Source organism: Osmerus mordax, chromosome 27 (genome assembly GCF_038355195.1).
Source record: "Osmerus mordax isolate fOsmMor3 chromosome 27, fOsmMor3.pri, whole genome shotgun sequence".
Classification (NCBI taxonomy): Eukaryota; Metazoa; Chordata; class Actinopteri; order Osmeriformes; family Osmeridae; genus Osmerus; species Osmerus mordax.
The window spans coordinates 7297472-7321503 of record NC_090076.1 but is presented as its reverse complement, the minus strand read 5'-3'; the positions used below and the strand labels follow the sequence as shown (position 1 = coordinate 7321503).

General features: G+C 50.4%; 1 protein-coding gene across 1 annotated transcript; it reads right to left on the bottom strand.

Annotated features, from left to right (window-relative positions):
• Positions 1-204: 204 nt before the first annotated feature.
• On the bottom strand, positions 205-23320 carry LOC136937039 (carboxyl-terminal PDZ ligand of neuronal nitric oxide synthase protein-like). Its single transcript, XM_067230775.1, has 12 exons — positions 22933-23320; positions 22622-22693; positions 10618-10710; positions 9636-9694; positions 7109-7217; positions 6364-6496; positions 5548-5729; positions 2679-2840; positions 854-1016; positions 533-748; positions 341-462; positions 205-273 (listed from the first exon to the last, which is right to left on the bottom strand). Exons 1-12 carry the CDS (start codon positions 23035-23037, stop codon positions 205-207), a joined length of 1485 nt encoding a protein of 494 aa, XP_067086876.1. The 5' UTR covers positions 23038-23320.
• Positions 23321-24032: the final 712 nt, after the last annotated feature.

Here is a 24032-nt window from a genome sequence, read left to right as displayed (position 1 = left end):
TGTGTGTTTGAGGGAGGTTAAATCAGAGAGAGAATATGTGTGTGTTTGAGGGAGGTTACAGCAGAGAGAGAATGTGTGTGTGTTTGAGGGAGGTTAAATCAGAGAGAGAATATGTGTGTGTTTGAGGGAGGTTACAGCAGAGAGAGTATGTGTGTGTGTGTGGGAGGCAGGCTGGTCGGTGTCGGGGAGGTCAGAGGTCAGGAGCTACACGGCTATCTCATCCCCCAGACAGTCTGGCGGACCCTGTCTGTAGATGACGTTGATCAGTCTCTCCTCGTCGCCCCCCCAGCCAAACAAGCCCCCCGCCACGTCGCCCTCGCCCCCCGCCTCCCCCCCCCGCCTCCCCCCCCTCCCAGTCCTCCTGCTCGTCGCTGTCGTCCGTGTTGGACTCGTCCTCGCTGGCGATGCCAGACTCTCGGAACCGCAGACGCTCCAGGCTGCCGCCCGGTGACATCCCGTCGGGACGCCCCTCGGACGCCCCTCCTTTCCCCCCCGGCCTCTCCTCCCCCTCCGCCGGGGGGGCCGGGGGTTGAGGGGGGGGGCCCCGGGGGGCCGGGGAGGAAGCGGAAACACTCGAGTTTGTGCAGACACCGGCCCCTACCTAGAGGAGAGCCCAGGGCGGGGCGGTCCGCGGCCAGCGCCGGCAGGGGGGGGCAGGACGCGTCGGGCTGGGGGGTGGAGGGGTCGCACAGCACCGGGGGCACGCCGGCACGGAAGGTGATCTCCAGCAGACTGTCCTGGGAGCCCACTAGAGAGAGAGAGAGAGAGAGAGAGAGAGAGAGAGAGAGAGAGACATGGAGTAAACAGAGAGGGGAAAGACGGCGTACATGCCTGTGTGTGTGTGTGTACTCACGGGAGGTGGGCGCGAGCGTGGCCTCCAGGTGGTGCAGCTGGGAGACCAGCAGGGACACGTGCCGCAGCAGGTCCTGGTTCTGCAGCAGCAGCTGGTGGACGCGAGCCTGGGCCTCCACGCGCGCCGTGGCCTCCACCCCCAGCTGCTCCTTCAGCAGGTGCACCTGCGGAGCAGCACACACACACACCAAGGTCACACCTCCACAGACACTGTACTGGGACTGTCTCACTTTCCATCTCAGTCAGTCAGCAATCCTAATAGATACTAAATCATTTATAGAGAGAAGCGACCTCTCTCTCTCACACACACACACACACACACACACACACACACACACACACACACACACCACCCCACACACCCCACACACCCCACACACCCCACACACCCCACACACCCCACACACCCCACACACCCCACACACCCCACACACCCCACACACCCCACACACCCCACACACCCCACACACCCCACACACCCCACACACCCCACACACCCCACACACCCCACACACCCCACACACCCCACACACCCCACACACCCCACACACCCCACACACCCCACACACCCCACACACCCCACACACCCCACACACCCCACACACCCCACACACACACACACACACACACACACACACACACACACACACACACACACACACACACACACACACACACACACACACACACACACACACACACACACACACACACACACACACACACACACACACACACACACACACACACACACACACACACACACACACAACCTTTCATAGCAGAATCCATGAAAAATGCCACCTACATTCTCATATTCTCATCACTCCTTCTACCCCATCTCATAAATTTGCCAAGTTTCCCCATCTGGGGATTAATAAAGTGTTCTCTTCAGAAATCCAGTTTGAGATGTTTACACACCATCACCAGCTCAGCATGAGTCTTGTCTCAGTCTGCAGCTCACTGGAGCAGGAACACCACATGTATGACACACGTGAACCTGTGTATGGCTCATCGTCATGCAAAAATGAAGGGTTCCATTTAAAAACTGCCCTTCCCTGTCTCCCCTCCCCCCCCCCTCCTCTATCCTCCTGCCCCCCCCCCCCCTCCTCTATCCTCCTGCCCCCCCCCCCTCCTCTATCCTCCTGCCCCCCCCCCCCCCTCCTCTATCCTCCTGCCCCCCCCCCCCCCCTCCTCTATCCTCCTGCCCCCCCTCCCCCTCCTCTATCCTCCTGCCCCCCCCCTCACAGTTTTGTTCCCAGAAGCTGCAGTGTGATTCACAGGATGTGCTTCTGAACAGGATTATCTTCATGTTGCGCCCGCTGCCAGCTTTGATGCGCTGGTGTATGAAAGCTCTCCAACAAACCCCTCGGTCTGAGCCGGGGGAAGCGGTGTGTGTGAGTGAGGGTGTGTGTGAGTGTGTGTGTGTGTGTAGGAGGTCTTGGGTAGCACAATTGTGAAATTGCTGCCTCAAGTTTCATAACTCTGGCATAACCTGACAATGCTTGTGTTTGTATCTGAGTGGAGGAGCGAGAGCGAGTGATGCAATGTGAGTGTTGATTCAATAGAGTGGGGAACCTGAGTGTGACCTACGGCTCCTGTCAAAGTGTTCCAATACTTTGTAGAGATCTTATTACATTTTGAAATAGCTTTGGCCATCTCTTTTTATAGGACTATACTAAAGCACACACACAAATGGGTGTGTGTGGGTGAGTGTGTGTAGGTGTGTGTGTGTGTGTGGGGGGGGTGAGTGTGTGAGCATGTGTGTGTGTGAGTGTGTGTAGGTGTGAGCGTGTGTAGGTGTAGGTGTGTGTGTGTGTGTTTACCTGTGCTACAGCCACTTGTGTCTGCTGCTGCTGTTGCTGGAGCAGCTGCTGGAGCAGCTGGATCTGATGGTGGACAGACAGGGGGGTGCCCGGAGGCATCTTACCCGACGAGGGCAGCAGCATCCTGGGGCTCGCCAGCAGGAGGGATGCCTCCTCTGGAACCTACCGAGCAGAGGACAGACGCATTGAAGTTGGGGAGAGAAAGGATTGAGATTACATGGATGAAAAGAATGAGAGGAAGACCGAGAGACAAACAGACATCATTCGGGCAGGCAGACAGGAGGACAGACAGGCAGGAGGACAGGCAGACAGACAGACAGGAGGACAGGCAGACAGACAGGAGGACAGACAGACAGGAGGACAGACAGACAGGAGGACAGACAGGCAGGAGGACAGACAGGCAGGAGGACAGACAGGCAGGAGGACAGACAGGCAGGAGGACAGACAGGCAGGAGGACAGACAGGCAGGAGGACAGACAGGCAGGAGGACAGGCAGACAGACAGACAGGAGGACAGGCAGACAGGAGGACAGACAGGCAGGAGGACAGACAGGCAGGAGGACAGACAGACAGGAGGACAGACAGACAGGAGGACAGACAGACAGGCAGGAGGACAGAAGACATGCCCACTTTGGCCTCCTCCTGCTTGTGCAAGCCGTACTCGACTGAATAAGAAAACAAGTCATGCTTATGCACAGAATACTAAACTGGCTGACTGCAATCTGGACCAATTTGGGAGAAAACGGAGGATTCCGAGTGTGAATTTGAACAAACATCAATCTACTTAACAGGGTTTGAAGCTGGTGCTCACTAGTACCCCAGCACAAGCTGCTGTTACTGCAGTATATTCATTAGTATTATACTGTAGGATTCATATATTGTAGTATTAGTACTGTAGTATTAAAATCAGTAGTATATATATATATATATATATATAGTCGCTCTGGATAAGAGCGTCTGCTAAATGACTAAATGTAAATATAGTGTCAGTATTATACTGCAATATCAGTAAACTGCTAGCCTGGGTGCCAGTCGAACTTACCCCGCCCACAAACAAATGTGGTTGGGAAGTTGGGTCTGGGGTCGCTCAGTTGGGGAAAAACTATATCCGAACAAGAGCTGTTCGGACCAATCAAATTTTCAGGGTGGGATTTATACGATGATGGACAGATGATCAACCGTAACGCAATCAACCACATCACCAAAGAGTGCTTGGGTTGAATTTGTTTTCAGCAAACAACATACTACGTTGCTTTGATTGGTTGTAGGTCTATCCAATTGAGCGAAGAGGCATTTTTTTTCCGGGTTCGGTTGAAACACGCCCCATACTCACAGCCCAACGGAGCGGTATCAGACTCATATTCTGACTAGAATTATGAGTATGACAACGTCAGGCTAGTAAACTGCAGTATTAGTATATCAGTATTATACTGCAGTATACCGTTTCCATTTTCATAAAGGTTTGAATGAGTTCTAGGGCACCCAGTTTTACATACACACAGACTCACTTCCTTGTGATGAAACACCCCTTCACTTGCTAGCAATTTGTAATCTAGACATCTCTCTGCCTCCAGTGCTGGACAGGATAGAGGGAGGAAGGAATGGAGGGAGGTAGGGGAATGATCTAATACCCAGTAGATGACAAGCTCAGATAGATCACCCACCAACTATTGTATGTACTGCTCTGACTACACACACATACACACGCACACCATCTCTGTACAGCCCAGTGCAGTCTTTCATGTTATCAAGCTACACAGATCAACCCTCCAACTATAGCAGTTACACTTCTGACCCTAACCCTATCCCTTTCAACCCCTCCTAAGCCTGTCATCTCCTCGACGTCCTTGACGCCGGCAGAGCAGTCCACAAACACACTGAATCCTCAGAAGGAAAATTAGACCCTTGAAATGGTTCAGAGCAACATGGTGCAATGAGATTGTGAACCCAGCTTGTTGGAGAGGACACACAGGCACAGATATGCTGGGTCAGAATCAGGGTTAGGTTTAAAGACCAGGGTCAGGGTTAGGTTTAAAGACCAGGGTCAGGGTTAGGTTTAAAGACCAGGGTCAGGTTTAAAGACCAGGGTCAGTTTTGGGGAAGGTCTCACAGTTGCGCTGGCACTATATATATTTTTAATATATAGTTTAATATAAAGTAGAAAGGTGGACTAAATGTCCATCGAAATCAAGGTAGGTATCCAGGTAGGTATACAGGTAAGTATAAAAGGTAAGGAAAACCAACTTTATTCCCTGTACTTTTGATCAAAATTGATCTTTTGCTTCTTTTTCACCTCACCAGGAACCATTTTGTCCCCCACTGATCATCTTCAGGTAAGTAGGTATATTGATAATGATCCCTGATAATATTTATATGAATAACATCATTTTGTTTTTTCACCAGGAATCCATCCCTACCCCCGGATATCAGTAGGGAACATATACTCCTTAAGATTTCTGAAATGAAATGGCTAATCCATAATTGAAGCATCTTCTCTGCGGTTTCAGTTGGCCTAAGAACCGGATCTTGCTCTATAACTTTAAACTGGAGCTTCCCCATATCAGGTAAGGGATGAAAAGGAGATTTATCCATAACATCGTTATTATAATCTCAATAGGTTTTGTTGGTCCTTAGGCAATCTGCCCAAGAAATAAATGAGTGGCATACAGATAACGGATATCATACATTTTCTCCCACAGGTCTTTCCAAGCTTTTGTAATTGCTTCCAAGAAGTAGTGGGATTCTGTCTATCCAGGCAGTTAACCAGGCCTACAGACAGGAAGACATGTTCTGTATCTGGATTTGGTGCTAACTTCTCTAACATTCCCCTTAGACCACAGGGTCAGGGTTAAAGATCAGGGTCAGAGTACCTTCTGGTCCTGGCTGCTATCTCCGTTGGCATCGAGGGGCGTGGCGTCGAGGGGCGTGGCGTCGAGGTCGGTGACCCCGCGGTTGAACTCGTCCTCTGTGCTGTCGGGCAGCGCCCCCTCCTCTGCGTCGATGTCCGTCTCCACGGCAACGGCAGGTTTTTCCGCACCAGTCAGCTCCCGGGCTGAGACGGAACACAGAGCAGCGTCACGGCAACGCCTCAGGTTGGCCCAAACACACCCTGACCCTGAACCAGGAGGAACCCTCCTCTCCCTTATCCTCCCTTCCTATCCTCCCCTCCCCCTCCCTTCCTGTGGTGCTCCTAAACATCCCTCTCTCCTTGCTCTCTTTCATGGCTGTGATAATTAGTTCCTCAGATAAGCTCATTGGCCATGCTTGAAAGGTCTTGTGTGACTTGCTCCAAGCAGCATGACAGGGAGCTGTGTGTGTGTGCGTGTGCGTGGGTGATCTGGGCTCTCCATGTGAAACCCAAACTCTGAGGCTAAAGGAACAGCCTTCTCCCTATGCACCTACCATTAAAGAGTGAAACACACAAACACACAAACACCCACACAGTAATAGAAAATTAGATTGCGGGAAGGACTGAGAGTGGTAGAGTGGGCGTGCAAGTGGGCACTTTATATGTATGTTGTGTACGTGCGCGCGTGTGTGTGTATAAAAGAGTGTGTGTGTGTGTGTATGTGTGTGTGTGTGTGTGTATATAAAAGAGTGTGTGTGTGTGTGTATAAGAGTGTGTGTGTGTGTGTGTGTGTGTGTGTGTGTGTGTGTGTGTGTATAAGAGTGTGTGTGTGTGTTACCTGAGACAGAGGACTGGTTGCAGGTGTTGCCGTCCTCCTCTCCGTCTGCGCTCTGCTGTGTGTGCTGCAGGCTCAGCTTGTGACACACCTCGAAGGCCTGGCCCACCGTGCGCACTATCCGCATGGCCTGGCTCTGGTCACACACACACACACCTTGACATCAATAAAACATCCCCTTTTCTGATTTGAAAACTTTGCCAAAGGCGCACACACCCCTCAGGCACACACAGGGCTGCCTGGGGAGCCAGTCTGAGGTTTGGCCACAGTCACAGTCGAGGTCAGGCCTGACACAGACATGACCGACTGACCTCTAGCTGCCTGCACCTGCACCGGGCCAACCACCTGGGTGTTTTCCTTACAACATCTTCAACAGTGGAGGCAGGCTGGCCTGTTAGCAGGGCTGAGTCTGTAGCTAGTTAGCTTGCAGCGCTAACCCTGAACCTAGCTCTGATCCTGACCCTAGCACTGACCCCTGACCCCAGCCCCTAGCACTGACTCTTGAACCCAGCACTGACCCTAGCACTGACTTGACCCCAGCACTGGGCCCTGACCCTAGCACTGACCCCTGACCCCAGCCCCTAGCACTGACTCTTGAACCCAGCACTGACCCTAGCACTGACTTGACCCCAGCACTGGGCCCTGACCCTAGCACTGACCCCTTGATCCTAGCTCTGACCCCTGACCCCAGCACTGACACTTGTGATCAGATAAACCCTCCTCCCTTCCCCAGACCCTCCTGCCACACCTTCTTCTTGGACTTGAACACGTTGCAGCGGAACACGTTGCTCTGGCCGTCCCTGGCGATGTAGCTGAAGATCTTCAGGTCCTGGGAGTCGTGGGACACGTAGAAGATCCTGCAGGGGTCAGAGAGACATTCCTCAGGAGACCAGATACTGACACACTCAGGGATTCGTGCGTGCGCACCCACACACATTTACATTTACATTTAGCCATTTAGCAGACGCTCTTATCCAGAGCGACTTACAGTAAGTACAGGGACATTCTCCCCGAGGCAAGTAGGGTGAAGTGCCTTGCCCAAGGACACCGTCATTTGGTTGGCATAGCCGGGAATCGAACTAGCAACCTTCTGATTACTAGCCCGCTTCCCTAACCACTCAGCCATCTGACTCCCCTCCCACACACAGACAACATTACTAACAGAGCACTGACAAACAGACAACATTACTAACAGAGCACTGACACACAGACAACATTACTAAAACAGAGCACCCCATCCAGCCAGTGTGTGTCTGTGAGAGAGAAAGAGTCATTGGTCATGCAGCCTGTTTTTATGTGTGTACTAACACGGTACAGCAAGTGTGCTTTGACAATATTTGAAATGTCTCATACCGGGCCAAGAAGGCGCCTGAGACAGAGCTGCCGACGCCCTGATCAGATCCCAGTTTCATTCCACCTTCCACACACCCAGCGCTGCCCTGCAACACACAGCTCTCCACACACCCAGCGCTGCCCTGCAACACACAGCTCTCCACACACCCAGCGCTGCCCTGCAACACACAGCTCTCCACACACCCAGCGCTGCCCTGCAACACACAGCTCTCCACACACCCAGCGCTGCCCTGCAACACACAGCTCTCCACACACCCAGCGCTGCCCTGTAACACACAGCTCTCCACACACCCAGCGCTGCCCTGCAACACACAGCTCTCCACACACCCAGCGCTGCCCTGCAACACACAGCTCTCCACACACCCAGCGCTGCCCTGCAACACACAGCTCTCCACACACCCAGCGCTGCCCTGCAACACACAGCTCTCCACACACCCAGCGCTGCCCTGCAACACACAGCTCTCCACACACCCAGCGCTGCCCTGCAACACACAGCTCTCCACACACCCAGCGCTGCCCTGCAACACACAGCTCTCCACACACCCAGCGCTGCCCTGCAACACACAGCTCTCCACACACCCAGCGCTGCCCTGCAACACACAGCTCTCCACACACCCAGCGCTGCCCTGCAACACACAGCTCTCCACACACCCAGCGCTGCCCTGTAACACACAGCTCTCCACACACCCAGCGCTGCCCTGCAACACACAGCTCTCCACACACCCAGCGCTGCCCTGCAACACACAGCTCTCCACACACCCAGCGCTGCCCTGCAACACACAGCTCTCCACACACCCAGCGCTGCCCTGTAACACACAGCTCTCCACACACCCAGCGCTGCCCTGCAACACACAGCTCTTCAGCCACTGACCCCCGGACCTCAAGCAGGTATACACAGAATGCCGTGGAAACCGTGTCCTGGCATCATTCTAGCGCGTGCGCTCACACACACACAGCGTTGATAGGATGAATAGGCCCAGTGGGATCTGCTATGATGTCAGAGTAATTAAGCGGTCTTGTTTCCTAGCGATTTTTCCTTTGATGGACATGGTCTGTGAGACCCGACAGCCATCCATCTGCTGGTAAGAGCCCCTGCAGCTCTGTCATCACACTAATACAGTCACAGCCATCAATACACCAGCCGGAGCAGCCAGCGCATGCACACACACACACTCAGTGCATGTGTGGGTGGGTGGATGTGATACGTGCGCTGTGTGTGTGTGTGTGTGTGTGTGGGGGGGGGGGGGGGGGGGTAGGGTTTTACGGATCTTTTTTTATGTAAAATATTTGTCACAAAAAGGTCAATATCAAGCAAATTCTTGAGGGGGATATCAAAGTTGTCGCAGAAAACAGAGACATTTGGTTTCTGATGTATAGTATCTGGAGTAGCACAGATGAGTTGAACAGGAAACCCACACACAGGCTGCAACAGAGATGGCTGGGAGGAAGCTGGCATTTAGAACGCTCTCCTCATCCTCACCTGTGAGGTGAAGCCTCCCATGGGGACAACAGGAGGGAGAGAGAGCGAGAGCGCGAGAGAGGAGGGAGGAGAGGAGAGAGAAAGAGGAAGCAAGAGGAAAAACTGGGGTGAGGGTGAGGCATAGTGTGGGAGAAATGCTTTCAGAAGGGAGAGATTCTCTGGCCCCAACTTTTAACTCTAGCCCTGTCCAGGAAAAGGAGATAGAGGGAGAGCGGGTAAGGCTGGGTCTAGAGGGAGAGAGAGAGAGGAGGGAAGACCGAGAGGGGCTGATGAGAGGAGGGGCAGAGTGAGGACTAGTGGGACTCTGCCCTTCCCTGTGGCAAATGGCTGTGGAGATCTCTAATTACATCTCGCCTCGCCTCTCCGCCTCTCCTCCTCCTCCTCCTCCCTCCCCAGACACCGGAGGGCTGGTTCTGTTCGGGCAGGATGCTGGACAGCTCACCTGTAGATGGGGTCCTGCATCACCATCATCTTGCTCTCGTCCCATGTCCACTCCTTCTTCTGCAGGACAACACATGGGGGAGGAGAGGAGAGATGGGGAGGAGAGATGGGGAGGGTGAGGAGAGATGGGGGAGGAGAGGAGAGATGGGGAGGGTGAGGAGAGATGGGGGAGGAGAGGAGAGATGGGGAGGGTGAGGAGAGATGGGGAGGGGAGATGGGGGAGGGGAGGAGAGATGGGGGAGGAGAGGAGAGATGGGGAGGAGAGGAGAGATGGGGAGGAGAGGAGAGATGGGGAGGAGAGGAGAGAAAAGAATAAAAATGCAATTTCCAGAAAGTCTCCATCATTTCCACGTATCTATTTATTTGTCCAATCGCCGCCTCTGTAAATGGACTGACACAATCAAAATGTCAACACGCACTCCCCTCTGGGAGTATTGCTCTGGATCTCAATGCAGCTCGGCCCATTCTCCTCATCCTTTTATTCTCCTCATCCTTTCATTCTCCTCATCCTTTCATTCTCCTCATCTCCCCATTCTCTCCATCCTCTGGATTTTAATAAGATTGCTCGGCATATTGACATGCCGGCTAACAAACAAGAAAGGGCAACTCATACACATAGATGGACACACACACAGTAGCCTTTAAGTGGACTAACGAGGAGTCGTGGCCCTGGGGAGGACTAAGACAAGTCCACCAAGTCCCTGGAGATGGAGGGAGGGGGGGGGGGGGGGGGGGGGGGCTAATGCATGTGACAAAAGCTGCACTTAAACAGGTTCTGCACATGAGTGTCCTTAGGAGGTTAAGTACCGCCCCGGGACCTGGCCTACTGCTGGTCTCTCTGAGTGCTGGTCTATCTGAGTGCTGGTGGTCTCTCCCAGTGCTGGTGGTGTCTCAGTGCTGGTGGTGTCTCTCAGTGCTGGTGGTCTTTCTCAGTGCTGGTGGTCTCTCTCAGTGCTGGTCTCTCTCCAGGGGAGAACACTCACCTTCTTCTTCTTCCTGAGTGCCACCCTCACGCCGTCCACCGACACCACCACGTTCACCTTCTTCTTCTTGATGTTCTTCACCTTGAACTCGTACTGCGGGAAACAGAGAAGGACACGCGTTAGGACAACACCACGTTAACACACGCGTTAGGGCAACACCACGTTAACACGCGTGTTAGGGCAACACCACGTTAACACGCGTGTTAGGGCAAGACCACGTTAACAAGCGTTTCGAAAAGTGTATAAGCACCCAGATGAAAGAGCACGCTAAAGACCAGACAAGGAAGGAGAGCTCTCGGTAAAGGGATTTCAAACCAAACAGGGAAGAGGAACACTATCTGAGTCTGAGCGTGTGTATGTCTGTGTGTGTCTGTGTGTGTGAGAAAGAGAGAGTGAGCGAGCGAGATACCGTGTTTCCAAACACAGCCTACAAACCGCTTCTAAGCCCTGCAGTAACAGACTACAGGAGTCTAACCACATCCTGCTCCTTCATCTCTACATCGCCTTCATTGAAGTTGCCCAGGGTTGATATAATCAACAAGGGCTGAGCACAGCAAAGACTCAACAACATAAGCAAACAAATGCCAGCACAAGCATGCAAATACACACACACACACACACACACACACACACACACACAGAGAGAGGGACGATCAGATGGCCCGTTTTCCTCGCCCACTCCTGAGCCTGGTAACGACCTCTGCTTGGCGTGACCTCTGACCCATGACCATGGTCAGCCTTCCCCTGACCCCGCAGCTCAGGGCCACCTGGCCTGGCGCAACCATGACAGGTCCTTCAACCCATCTGTTGCCACAACACCAATTGTGGATAACCGGTTACGGAAGCACATGTCAAACCACAGCCTTGAATCCCTCCATCGCTAACTCTTATCCGACTGTGTGTTAGCCTCTATCTAACCCTGGTCCTCTAGAGCTCTGCCCTGGTTCACCAGAGACAGGGTTGCTGCGTTATTCTGCTCGGTCAGGAAACGGGTTCTTCTCAGGTTTAAAACACGATTCAAAGTTTCCGCGTAAACCTCTGGTGTGTGTGTGTGTGTGTTTGTGCGTGTCTGTCCGTGTAATGCAGGAGTCTGAATTCTGAGCACGGCTTCATTTTGTGCAGAGAATATTACTGAGGACCGACACTGGCCAGGAATCCTATCCTACACACACACACACACACACACACACACACACACACACACACACACACACACACCAAGGACCCACTCTATATCCACCCTGTATACGTAATGAACTGTACAGTGCAGGTATGGTGAGTGATTTACCCCTGTAGAGATGACAGTGTCTGCTCTTAATGGATCTGAACGAGCACCGTGGCAACCGAGCTGCAAAACGTGACGAATGGCACTTCTCTGTAAACGGTCCCTCTCGCGCCTCTCCTCTTCCACATCGGCTAGCTGCATGTCACGGAGTACCGTGTGTGTGTGTGTGTGTGTGTGTGTGTGTGTGTGAGAGAGTTTTTGTGTGCCATATGGTTTCCTCTTTGTCTATGGTCGCCAACAACAATTATACCAGCCCAATAAACATCGCTACGGGCAACTACAGCTCCTTAAAAATAGAAAGCAGCCGTTAACCAGCTCTATGGAGACGTGAGGAGGAGCCGTCCTGTTAACGGGCCGCGTGGAGAGGAGACGGTGCTGATTCTCCCGGTGAAGCACTCGACATGCAAATAGCGTCACAAAGCTCTCATCCGGCTAACATTTGCCAGCCGCATCTCCCGATAAGCGGGTCATTATCTACTGAAGGTCATGGAGCCAAACACGGTGTCATCCATCACAGCAATAACAAAGGGGCCACACCCTCACACAAACATGCACACACACACACACACACATACGCACAATGCCACCTTCGGTCCAAAATGCCACTCTATAAAAAGTACGGAAATGTCAGAGCTAGGACTGGACCCCAGCTAGTTTTGGCAGAGACAAGGGGGGCCAATGAGAGTGACTGTTCAGCAGGCGGAGCCAATGGGAGAGAGCGTGCAGCATTCTATGAGCAGCCAATCACCAGGGAGGAATCGGCAGATTCCTCAACACAATTGTTCATGAAGTGCTTCCTATCTGGGAGTACAACAGGCTTTGAAAGGGTGAGCCTTTCCATCTAAATGTAAAACTGCCTTCTGGAGCTTTAGGGCAGCCCCCCCCCATCCCATCCCTAAGCCCATTAGGGTCCATTAGACAGGTAGCCTGTGGCAGACATGGCTCCATAGATAACTAGCTGTCTGCTCCAGGGCTGTGGAAACCTCACGGCCCCAGCATCACAGGCACAAAGCAGCTCTGATGGAGACAGAAGAGAAATACTCTGAGGAATTCTCTTTTATCCCTTTCTAAAACAATTCGCTCACGCTAGTCTTCTCGCTCTCATTGAAATGTGAAAGGAATAAGAGAAAGAGAGAGAAAAAGAGAGAGAGAGAGAGAGACAAGGAGGAAGAATAGAGGAGAGACAGAGAACATACAGTTCATGGCCAAGTATGCCCTTAGAGTGGGAAAAAATGTCCCCATTGATAAGTGCAAGAGGAACTGCTCCTGTACGTCTCGTCTTTCTCCTTTGCTTGGAGAAGGCCGCCTGCTCCCTTTGTCTGCGCTCCTCCCAGCAGCCCTTCCCTCCTGCGCTCCCTCCGTGGCTGTGGACACAAAGCACCGAGCATCACGCTGGAGAAGGCTGCCTTCTCTCTTGACGAAGGCGGCCTCTGCATGATGGCTATTAAGGCCAGACAGTCTGGACGCGCGGTCAGCCTTCTCGTATCCCAGTTACACACTCCCCTCTCTCTCTCATTCCTTTATCCCACTTACCCCTCCCAGTCAGAGAAACCCCCCTCCCCCCAACACGGTGATGGGAATGAGAGAGGCTGCAGTATTCCCATTCTCAGGGGAATCATAGAAATTGTTTTTTTATTATCTTGGCCAGCCACCAGTCCACTTACTCCCTTATCACACACACACACACCCACACACAGGAAGAAGGGCAGGGAGAGCAGTGAGTTAAGGAGAGGGTGTAGGGAGACCCCTCGTAATCCTGACAACATCCCAGCCCTGACACCAAGCCTCTCTTGGCTGTGCAATGTTACATCCCAGCAGCTCTTATTAACACTCCACCTCACGGCTCTGGTCTGACAACACTGAACAACCCATCTCCTGCACTGTCATGCTATTACAAACAAACACACACACACACACACACACACACTTGCATACAAACACACCACTGGAGCCTTCTGAGCGTGCGACAGGGCAGGCAGACTGACACAGCACCGCAGCCCCTTTGTGAAGAGCAGCCCCTTGGCATTGGAGAGCCGCTCCAAGCTGGGCAGCTACATGAGAGGCATCAAAAGCTGACAGGCTTCCCTGGGCTTCTCCCTGCTCCCTAACCCCACGGCCTCCTTCTGCAGCTCCCTCCACTCAACCCACCTGGAGCGGTGAGGGAGTCGGACTAGTAATCCGAAGGTTGCCAGTTCGATTCCCGGTCATGCCAACGGACGTTGTGTCCTTGGACGTTGTGTCTCTGGATAAGAGCGTCTTACTCCTCCAGGTTCTGCACCCACCCCCCCCCCCACTTCACAGTTACCATGGAAACAACTGTGTTTTCAGTGTAATAGATTCCAGAAGCTCTCGGAATCTTTAACTCATTTGCATGATATGAAGAAAATAGCTGTAAATCAAGGGCAGACAGGTTAGGGGATTAAATTCCTGATTGAAAAATATCCTAAAGGGGATTTAAATCTTTAGTAACACAGAGTATGGGAGCTTCTGCAAGGCATTTTTGCTTTCCACAAACAAAGTCAGCAAGTGTCTGTGTGCGTGCGTGTGCGTGCGTGTGATTGTGTGCGCGTGCGCTCCCAGACCATAAGATTCCTCCATACCAGATCCAGCTTTTGGCCGCAAATCCAGAAGACAAACCAAACAAATCTGGAGCTTAGATGGAACAATGGGTGATGTGTTCTCACCTCTGTCTCTCCATCTCCCCCTCTCTCTCCCCCCTCTCCCCGTCTCTTTCGCTCTGTCTCTCTCGCTCTCTCTCTCCATCTCTCTCTCTCCATCTCTCTCTCTCCATCTCTCTCTCTCCATCTCTCTCTCTCCATCTCTCTCTCTCCATCTCTCTCTCTCCATCTCTCTCTCTCCATTTCTCTGCGTCTCTCTCTCTCTCTCGGCACGTACAGTTAAACGTTGTATGATCATCTGCATTCCGTTGTAGGACACTGTGATGGACACGCGGACACACACACACACACACACAAACACTTAATCTGCATTCCAGCGTGTCTTTCTGACAGACAGGCAAGGACAGATGTTCTACCCTAGTTGTGTGTTTATATCTATTAGTGCAGTGCCTGTGGTATTTATTTCAGACCGTGACAGGTTGCTAGTTCTTCTAGTTAGACAGAATCTGCTTTTCTTTCATACATCTCCCAGGAAACACAAGCCGAGCAAGACAACATGGTTCTTGCATCAAGTGCCTGTGATGCATTGAGTGGGATCTTTTAGCTCCGCTGCAACAGCTCATCGCATCTCTGTCCTGGAAGCCCAAGGATAAGCCTGAACTGGCTGGCCAGATGATAAATGAACTCTGTTAATGTGAAACGGTTATGGTGGGTGTTAAATGGTTATGGTCACTCCGTTATTGAGATCAAATTCGTTCTGATCTCCCTGATGTGTGAGGGGTGTATCCATGGTCACTGAAACGGTTTGCTAAAAGCAATCAGCAGTGAAGACGTTGGTGGTGGGGACCTCATCAAAACAGAGGTTCAGAGCAGGTGCAGAAACGATGTCCAGGGGCAAAAATAGGATATCAACTTTAGGGGCAGAATAATATTGTGTTTTTTTTTTTTTTTCATGAGCAGTTCCACATAGTTCCATTTGCCTCTTGTTAAAATTGAAGCAACTTATTTGGAAAGAGAGAGAGAGAAAGGGAGATGGAGACAGAAGAGAGGGAAAAAATTTAGATAACGTAATAAAAACAGGAGAGACAGAACTGTCAGTGTGATTCCATTCCACAAACCACTCAAAGGGAAAAGTGCCTCTTCTGCATCAAAGAGACGTCATCTATGAGCACATCCATTTATCAGCAGAGCTGGTGTCACCCTGAGCCAGGAGAACTTCCTGCTGAACTTCCCCAACACTGACACAGCGGGGTCTACCTCCAGCAGGGTCTACCTCCAGCGGGGGTCTACCTCCAGCGGGGGTCTACCTCCAGCGGGGGTCTACCTCCAGCGGGGGTCTACCTCCAGCGGGGGTCTACCTCCAGCGGGGGTCTACCTCCAGCGGGGTCTACCTCCAGCGGGGTCTACCTCCAGCGGGGTCTACCACGACACCAGATCCTACTGCTGCCAAGATGGTGCCCACAGATAGGGTTTACGTGTTTATATTCAGCCACTGTAATCACTGTTTGATTAGAACTGTAAAATCAGGAGACTTCATCAAGTGGGATTGTGCCCTACGCTGAATCGTTCGAGGCACCAAACTGTTCCTCATTGTCAGCGCTATGATTGTACAGCCCATCACTCAAAACAAAGTAAGAAAATGATGGTGAACCGACTTAGAGAAGGCCTGGGACCGAAGGAAACAACGGGACAGAACAACATCATCAACACTGATTGCGCAACAGCGATTAGACACAGCCGATACCACGGCAACATTCCAAACCCCTTTCTGCGTGAAACATTCACATTTCCATCTATAATGTCCCTGGGTTCTCGCTGCTAAGATCCTCTTTATTAGGGTGAATCGGCCATGTTGGCAAGATAAACCCCGAGAGACAAGATCTCAGCAGTGCGAGCGGATCGCCTTCACGCCGCTGACTCTGAAATAATTATCTGCCTTAATCCCCTGAATGACAAGCTTCAAAGAAATGGCAGGATCATAAGCCAGACCAAAGAGACTCGGTGACGAGATCTCTGCTGGACCCAGACGAGACTCCTCTGCACGCTTTTACTTTCCACGACTGTAGAGCCAAACCCGCTCTACTGTGAGCCTAACTCTCTCTACTGTGAGCCTAACTCTCGACTGTGAGCCTAACTCTCTACTGTGAGCCTAACTCTCTCTACTGTGAGCCTAACTCTGTACTGTAGGGCCTAACCCTCTCTACTGTGAGCCTAACTCTGTACTGTAGGGCCTAACCCTCTCTACTGTAGGGCCTAACCCTTTCTACTGTAGGGCCTAACTTTCTCTACTGTGAGCCTAACTCTACTGTAGGGCCTAACTTTCTCTACTGTGAGACTAACTCTCTCTACTGTGAGCCTAACCCTCTCTACTGTGAGACTAACTCTGTACTGTAGGGCCTAACCCTCTCTACTGTAGGGCCTAACCCTTTCTACTGTAGGGCCTAACCCTTTCTACTGTAGGGCCTAACCCTTTCTACTGTAGGGCCTAACTTTCTCTACTGTGAGCCTAACTCTGTACTGTAGGGCCTACCCCTCTCTACTGTAGGGCCTAACTTTCTCTACTGTGAGACTAACTCTCTCTACTGTGAGCCTAACCCTCTACTGTAGGGCCTAACTTTCTCTACTGTGAGCCTAACTCTACTGTAGGGCCTAACTTTCTCTACTGTGAGCCTAACTCTACTGTAGGGCCTAACTTTCTCTACTGTGGACAGGACAGGCTTCTAGGCTGAGATGTAATTGCCTAGTGGCCGGAAGGTGGTCCCCCACTGACAGGGGGGGGGCCACCAGTCAAAAGAAGTTACTGAACATGAAGAACATTCTGGAGCACATGGAAGGTTGTAGAAGTTATTGAACTAAGAAGGACAACTTTCTAGAAGACATGGAGGGTTGCAGAGGAACCAGGACTGCATGCCCATGTATCAGGTCAGCTGGTGCTACTGTGTATGTGTTCAGAGAACAGTTAAAAGGCTGTTCAGTGTGTATTTCTGGCTATGTTTAGCGGCAGGGTTAGGAGACTATGTTTAGGAAGTGAGACTATGGGATCGTTTACTCCATGTTCCTTCCTTTGTTTATGTCGTTCGGACCACCAGAAGCCAGGGACTAGCAAGCCTGGCCCCTACAGAGCCATTGTTCTCCCATTTCCCCCCGTACGTAAGCTCTTCCTGTGGCCAGCTCACTGTCCCCACTCAGAGCGACACACAGGCAGGGAGAACACGCCCACAAGCCCAGCTCATAGGAGGAAGTGGGGCTAGGAAAAGCCTGTTGACATTATATATCCTGAGTCTCCAAGGTCTTCATGCTCAGACCCCCCCCCCCCCACACACACACACACACACACTCAGGCACACACACACTTTCTTACATAGGCTAACATCTCCTTGGTGTTATAGCAACGTTGAGAGTATGCTGGCATTCACGTGACATCAGTTGTTCCTACTACCATATTTTATGTAAATACCTACGCAGCACATGAACCGTTTTGAGGATATACACCTCTCTCTGGGACAGAGCAGTCCAGCGCTAGAATGGACAGATGTGATTTGAGGTTGTTGTTGGTTGACTATTAGTGCAGGGAGTTAACCCTAATGCAGGGGTTAACCCTAACCCTATAGCTGTACAACAGTATCTGAATTTTCTCCCTGCCTCCTCCCACTAACACAACCAGCCAATCAAACATATACAAAATAAAAAAAGACCTTGGAGATCAGAGAGAGATTGCAACCCACACAAGTCAACCCTTGTTACTAGTGTTTTATCTTCCAGTCAGATCCCCCATTCTGTGAAGCGCCTCGCTGCAGGATGCGGCTTAATGATCCGCTGAAAGTTTCTCAGAGTAGAAGGCCGTCTACGCTGTAATAACTTTAAACTAGAACTGTAAAAACACAAACATATTTGTTATTCAAATGAATGCGCCTGCACCAGAGCAAGCTCCAGGGCAGCTAACCCTTTAACATACCGGCTGCCCACTAGAAAATAAAAAACAGCATATCAAATATGTTTGGTCTTTTTTAACCCACCTTTTCTTTATTGGTTATTTCAACAGTGTAGATGCCCCTTAGCTGTAGGACACTTGCTCTAAATAAACAAAACATTTTTTCCATGAAATAAAATAATCACTAAGTCAGTCTGGAAAGGTGTTTATGCTGGAAAGCAGAATGGCCCCGTCTGTGGTACGGTATGCTAACTCACAGACTGTCGTGGTATGCCAACTATGCTAATTCCCTATCTGCAGTGGTGAGAGACTACGAGAGTGGTTAGTAGACTGTGGTGATCCTGCATCCACATGTGTGGAGGAGGACCAGCTGACTCATACTGGATGCCGAGCCCTCAAGGAGATATTAAACACCCTCCCTTTGACAGCAGTAAACACAGACGTCTAATGTGTGTGTGTGTGGGAGGGGCCATCCAATATGTGTGCGTGTGGGAGGGGCCATCCAATATGTGTGCGTGTGGGAGGGGGAACTTAAATGTGAGTGTGTGCGTATATCGTCAGTATGTGTGACAACTGATTGAAGTGCTTGCCTCACCCCTGTAACACCCAGAAGAAGAGTGTGTTCTGAGGCCTGCAGGGAGATCCATCAGACAGAAGCCACAGAAGAAGAGTGTGTTCTGAGGCCTGCAGGGAGATCCATCAGACAGAAGCCACAGAAGAAGAAGCAGCTCCACGCTGCTGACAACTCACTTCACGGCAGCAGGATGTGTTTATCATTGTCTGCGTCAGGAGCAAACCTCTCCTGCATAGACTTCATCTACCACCTCAAAACCCTGCCAAACCTGCAATAAGAGACACCTCTAAGGTGCAGACAGCAGATGTGTGTCTGCATGTGTGTGTTATTATAACTGTTCCTGGGATTCAGGTAAAAATAAAATCGCCGGGGCAGTGTGTGTGTGTGTGAGAGAGTGAGAGAATTGTGAGAAGGAAAGAAAGAGAAACCAAGGAATGTAGACGCTGAGACAGACAGAAAGGCAGAGATGATTTTGTTTCGGGAATAAGAAAGGAATCAATGTCTACTCTCGTCAAACTCAGACAGTATATTACTGATGAGGGACTACACACACACACACACACACACTAGTTTGTACAAAGCAAATACACACACACACACACGCTGCGTATGTATGCAGCCTCTCAGCTGTCACCAGCAGTGTGGAAGCAGGTTAACCATTAACCACAGCTACCACTGGAGACAACAGCCAGCACAATGCGGGAGTTCCTATTTCACGGGACCAGTGGTAGCTAGTCGCCTATGGGCGATTTACTTCTGCAAAATCTCATGGTAACACCTTTTAAAAGCCTATATGCTAGCTTAACGGTGTGGTAATATTTCCCTCGATAGGATTCCAACACCGGGACCTGGAACAAAGGAGGGAACACGTCAATTTGTGTGGGGTTTTTGTAAGGAGAGTGTGTGGGAGGGGAGTGTGTGGTTGGTGTGTGTGTGGGGGGGGGGGGGAACCCTAAACAACTATAGTTCAGCTGCATTCAGGGCCTGGTGTCAGTGTCACCTCCTTAATCACAGTGACACGAACACTGGAGATAAAAACGGTATCGCTCCAACACATCAGCTCTAAACACCCCCACACTTACCTTCAAATCTCTTCTGCTACATGCGTGTCCCCCAACAAGGCCATGATGTCGACTTAAATAGCCTGCTGTAATTAACTCCTGACACGAGGATCACTGAGATAAAGTTGAAGAGAGCCGTAGGCCACAGGGGAGCTACATGCTCTGTTGTAATGAGGGTTGAGCTACCCTCTCACTGACTGTGGTGTGTTTCAATGCAACACCTACTGTATGTGCAAGAACATTTAAATGTACATTGTAAAAATGGAAAGGCCGTAGTTTTACACATGCAAAATTGACTTTTGCCCTTAGTGACAATGGGTGGTGTTGAGGGTTAGGATGTTTGGTAGTGAAAGTGTGGGATGTGGTGTGTGGTAGTGAGGGTGTGTGGTAGTGAGAGGTGGGGGGTGGGGGGTGTGGTTGACTACATGTCAGTGCTCTAAAAGGTCACTGGGGACTTTCTGCTAAACACAGGAGCTCTAATCACACACTCTACAAGAGCAACAGTATTAACACCAACAAGGCAGATTTATGAGACATTAATCCCTTTAAGTCAGGAGATGTCTCCCCTGAACAGAACAGTTCATGCAGCACTCTTTAAAAGATAGTAATAAAAAAATCAATTTACAAAGTACTTTTCATTAGTAGAGTCAAAACTTATAGGGCCAAGGAGAAGCTGACAAGATGCACCTCTTTTTCTTCTTTTTACAGAGAGTGATTGAGGTCTGGTTTCTTCTCTGACAAGAACATACACATTTTTGTATGAACTAAAGGAGTGAGTGTGTCTGCACAATGTACGCTTGGTCATCAGCGCTGACCAGTTTCCCCTGGAATCTAGGAACAGATATGAACTCACAATGGGCACTTTCAAGGTTCACAATGAAAGGAAAACAACTTCCATCTTCCAGGAGTTGTTCACAAAGTCTGTCCGATAATGGTCAGAGCCATTCTCACTTCACTTCTGCAGCTGCAGGATTTCAGTACGTCAGCATAGACCAGTGGCTCTCAAACCTGTCCTCAAGTACCACCTGTCCTGCATGTTCTAGATGTTTCCCTGCTCCAACACACCTGATTCAAATAAATGGGTCGTTATCTATCTCTGTAGAAACCTGGTAACGAACATGCATTTGAATCAGGTGTGTTGGAGCAGGGAAACATCTAAAACATGCAGGACAGGTTTGAGAACCACTGGCATAGACTATTGCAGTGTCTGGGGTTAGGGCTAGCATGTCTGAGGTTAGGGCTAGCGTGTCTGAGGTTAGGGCTAGCCTGTCTGGGGTTAGAATGTCTGGGGTTAGGGCTAGCGTGTGCGGGTTAGGGCTAGAGTGTCTGGGGTTAGGGCTAGCGTGTCTGGCATTAGCATATCTGGGGTTAGGGCTAGCGTGTCTGGGGTTAGGGCTAGCCCGTCTGGGGTTAGGGCTAGCCCGTCTGGGGTTAGGGCCAGCGTATCTGGGGTTAGGGCTAGCGTGTCTGGGGTTAGGGCGAGCGTGTCTGGGGTTAGGGCTAGCGTGTCTGGGGTTAGGGCGAGCGTGTCTGGGGTTAGGGCGAGCGTGTCTGGGGTTAGGGCTAGCGTGTCTGGGGTTAGGGCTAGCGTGTCTGGGTTTAAGGTTAGTCCGGAGCTGCAACAACGACAAGTAGGAATTAGCCATTATGGTAACGAACACTGAATAGGATCTTTGGCATACAATACCAAACCTATTCCACAGAGAAACAAGGTGAGAGTAATGTGATCATGTTTACACTAAACTGGCTTTCACATGAGGGCAATCACAACTGGACTGTGAGCAAATATTAACATGACTTTGTTTAAGCATTGAACAGCAAAGACATGCCTTTAATAAACACTCCATGGTAATTTGGACTAGTTTAGAACTAGAGCCAGAGTCGCACAGGCGTCATATGAGCACATGAAAAGAACATGAATTGGGTAACAATGCAAACCACCCGCAGGGAGAGAGAGAGCGATAGAGAGAGACAGAGACAGAGACAGAGACAGAGAGAGAGAGAGAGAGAGAGAGAGAGAGAGAGAGAGAGAGAGAGAGAGAGAGAGAGAGAGAAGGGGGTGGGGTACTATGAAAGCGTGTACACTCCACTGCACCGCTTCAAAGCACCGTTGTCCACATTTCCCTGATCCCTGTCGGACCATGGGCGATCCTCAAGGGACGGGGCACCAGCTCAGTAAACACTCGGTGAACACATTAAAACTACATGATGCATCTAGCGCCTCTCTTGGTCCACTACGAACTCATAACCAGCTAGGACGAGTTGTCTTCTATATGGTCCCTTGTATATATGTCACACCCTGGTCTGGGCTTCCTGCTACCAAGGTGCCTGATAGGGCACTGAACTGTTCTGAAGAAAAGCGCTTTTGTGGATAATTGTATTGTCTCCTTTATGTGTTTCACAAACAAGCGTTAGGATGGAAGACGTAAATCGCCTGCTGAACATGCACTGATAAGATTTACGATGGTTTACAACCTTAAAAAGTAGCCTCTATCACGTTATTATTGTTGTTTTGAAGGAGAATAGGCTACTCACCCGTATTCTCCTCATCGCAGCCACGATTTCCACTCTGCTGTTCGGCCGTGCCACGTCCAGACTGCCAATATACTATTCACAACAAAAGGGACAACGTATCTCAATCATTGTAGAAATAAAAACACAAAAAGCGATTGTAATGCGATTATTCCTAGAATAGTTATGAGCAAGCCGGATTCAAACCCTCTGCTTTGCAAAGTTAACGGCAAATAAGATCACGACTAATCTTCGAGTTGTATGATGTAGGCTACATGGTGTAGTGTGGGCTATAGTAGCATATTGACGAATATAGTAACATGAAAGAAATGTACCTTTGCTTCGAAGTTGATCCCATGCTGGAATGCTTCCTCGTTATGCAATGGAATTCTCAAATCATGGCCATCATCAACTAGGTTGTACTTTGTTTTCGCTGGCATGACCGTCGTGCTTATCCGTCTGTAAAAATATACACAGATGAGGTTTCCGACGATTCCAAACGGTCAAATAATCTACAATAAGCAAAAACGGCGAGTCTCAAAACCCTAAATTCCAGTTATCCATCGCTGTAAGTTGCCCCGAAGAAACGTATCCGGCGGGTAGGTATGGTGGGGCAACTTTGTAGCTACGCGATTACACACTTAATTACACTGCTTCCGTCTCCTATGAACAGCCTTTGCACTCCTGCTGTATTACTCCAGGGCTAAAGTTAGGCTCTGTTCAATATCCTCGTCAGCACGCCAACGTTATTTAAAAGATACGCAGTTATTTGTCTTCTTTGAATTCCTCGTTTTTAACTTTAACAGCTCAGTTTCTCCCGCATTCACCAGACTACCCGGGAACGGCGCGTGATTGGGAGGAACAGGGAATTCCACCTGTTTTCATTGGAGCAGACTAACATCATGGATTTATGGGAAATACTTCGTCTCAGCCATGGAAACTCTGGATGCATCCGGACAGCCTAAAGATAGGCTATCTGTCGGGTATCACATAAGTATATCTAGTATGGATTCAACCAAAGTCAGTTCACATTGACAGCATAAATGTCACTCAGCAGAATTAAACCAGTTTTACAAGGAAACCCCTACGAGATAATTAAACATTGGTGTACGGCTATTGTTCATCACAGAAATGGGAGTTCTTGCAATCTTTTAATTGAACATTAGTCTCTTTAACATTGACAACATCAAGTATTGGTTTCTCCAACTACTTGCTATTCATGAAGATCAAGACTGCCACCTAGAGGCCATCAAAGTCTCAGTGCAAGATGAACTATAAAACACCATGCATCAGAGGCAATACCAGCAACATGATTGACCTCGTTGCAACCATGGCAACCCATTCTCCTATGTACCAGTAGAGGCTCTCATCACAACTTTGTAGCTCCAAACAAATGCTGCTCCACGTAAACGTGTTTTTTATGTGAATCTGGAAG

What these genes read in the sequence shown, in the direction of transcription:
- LOC136937039 (XM_067230775.1), bottom strand. Translation starts at nt 23,037, where the DNA reads ATGCCAGCGAAAACAAAGTACAACCTAGTTGATGATGGCCATGATTTG. An exon ending in ATGCAGGACCCCATCTACAG is followed by an intron (nt 7,218 to 9,635) that starts GTGAGCTGTCCA and finishes TGACCCCTGCAG; the next exon opens with GATCTTCTACGTGTCCCACG. An exon ending in CACAAGTGGCTGTAGCACAG is followed by an intron (nt 1,017 to 2,678) that starts GTAAACACACAC and finishes GCTGCTCCGCAG; the next exon opens with GTGCACCTGCTGAAGGAGCA.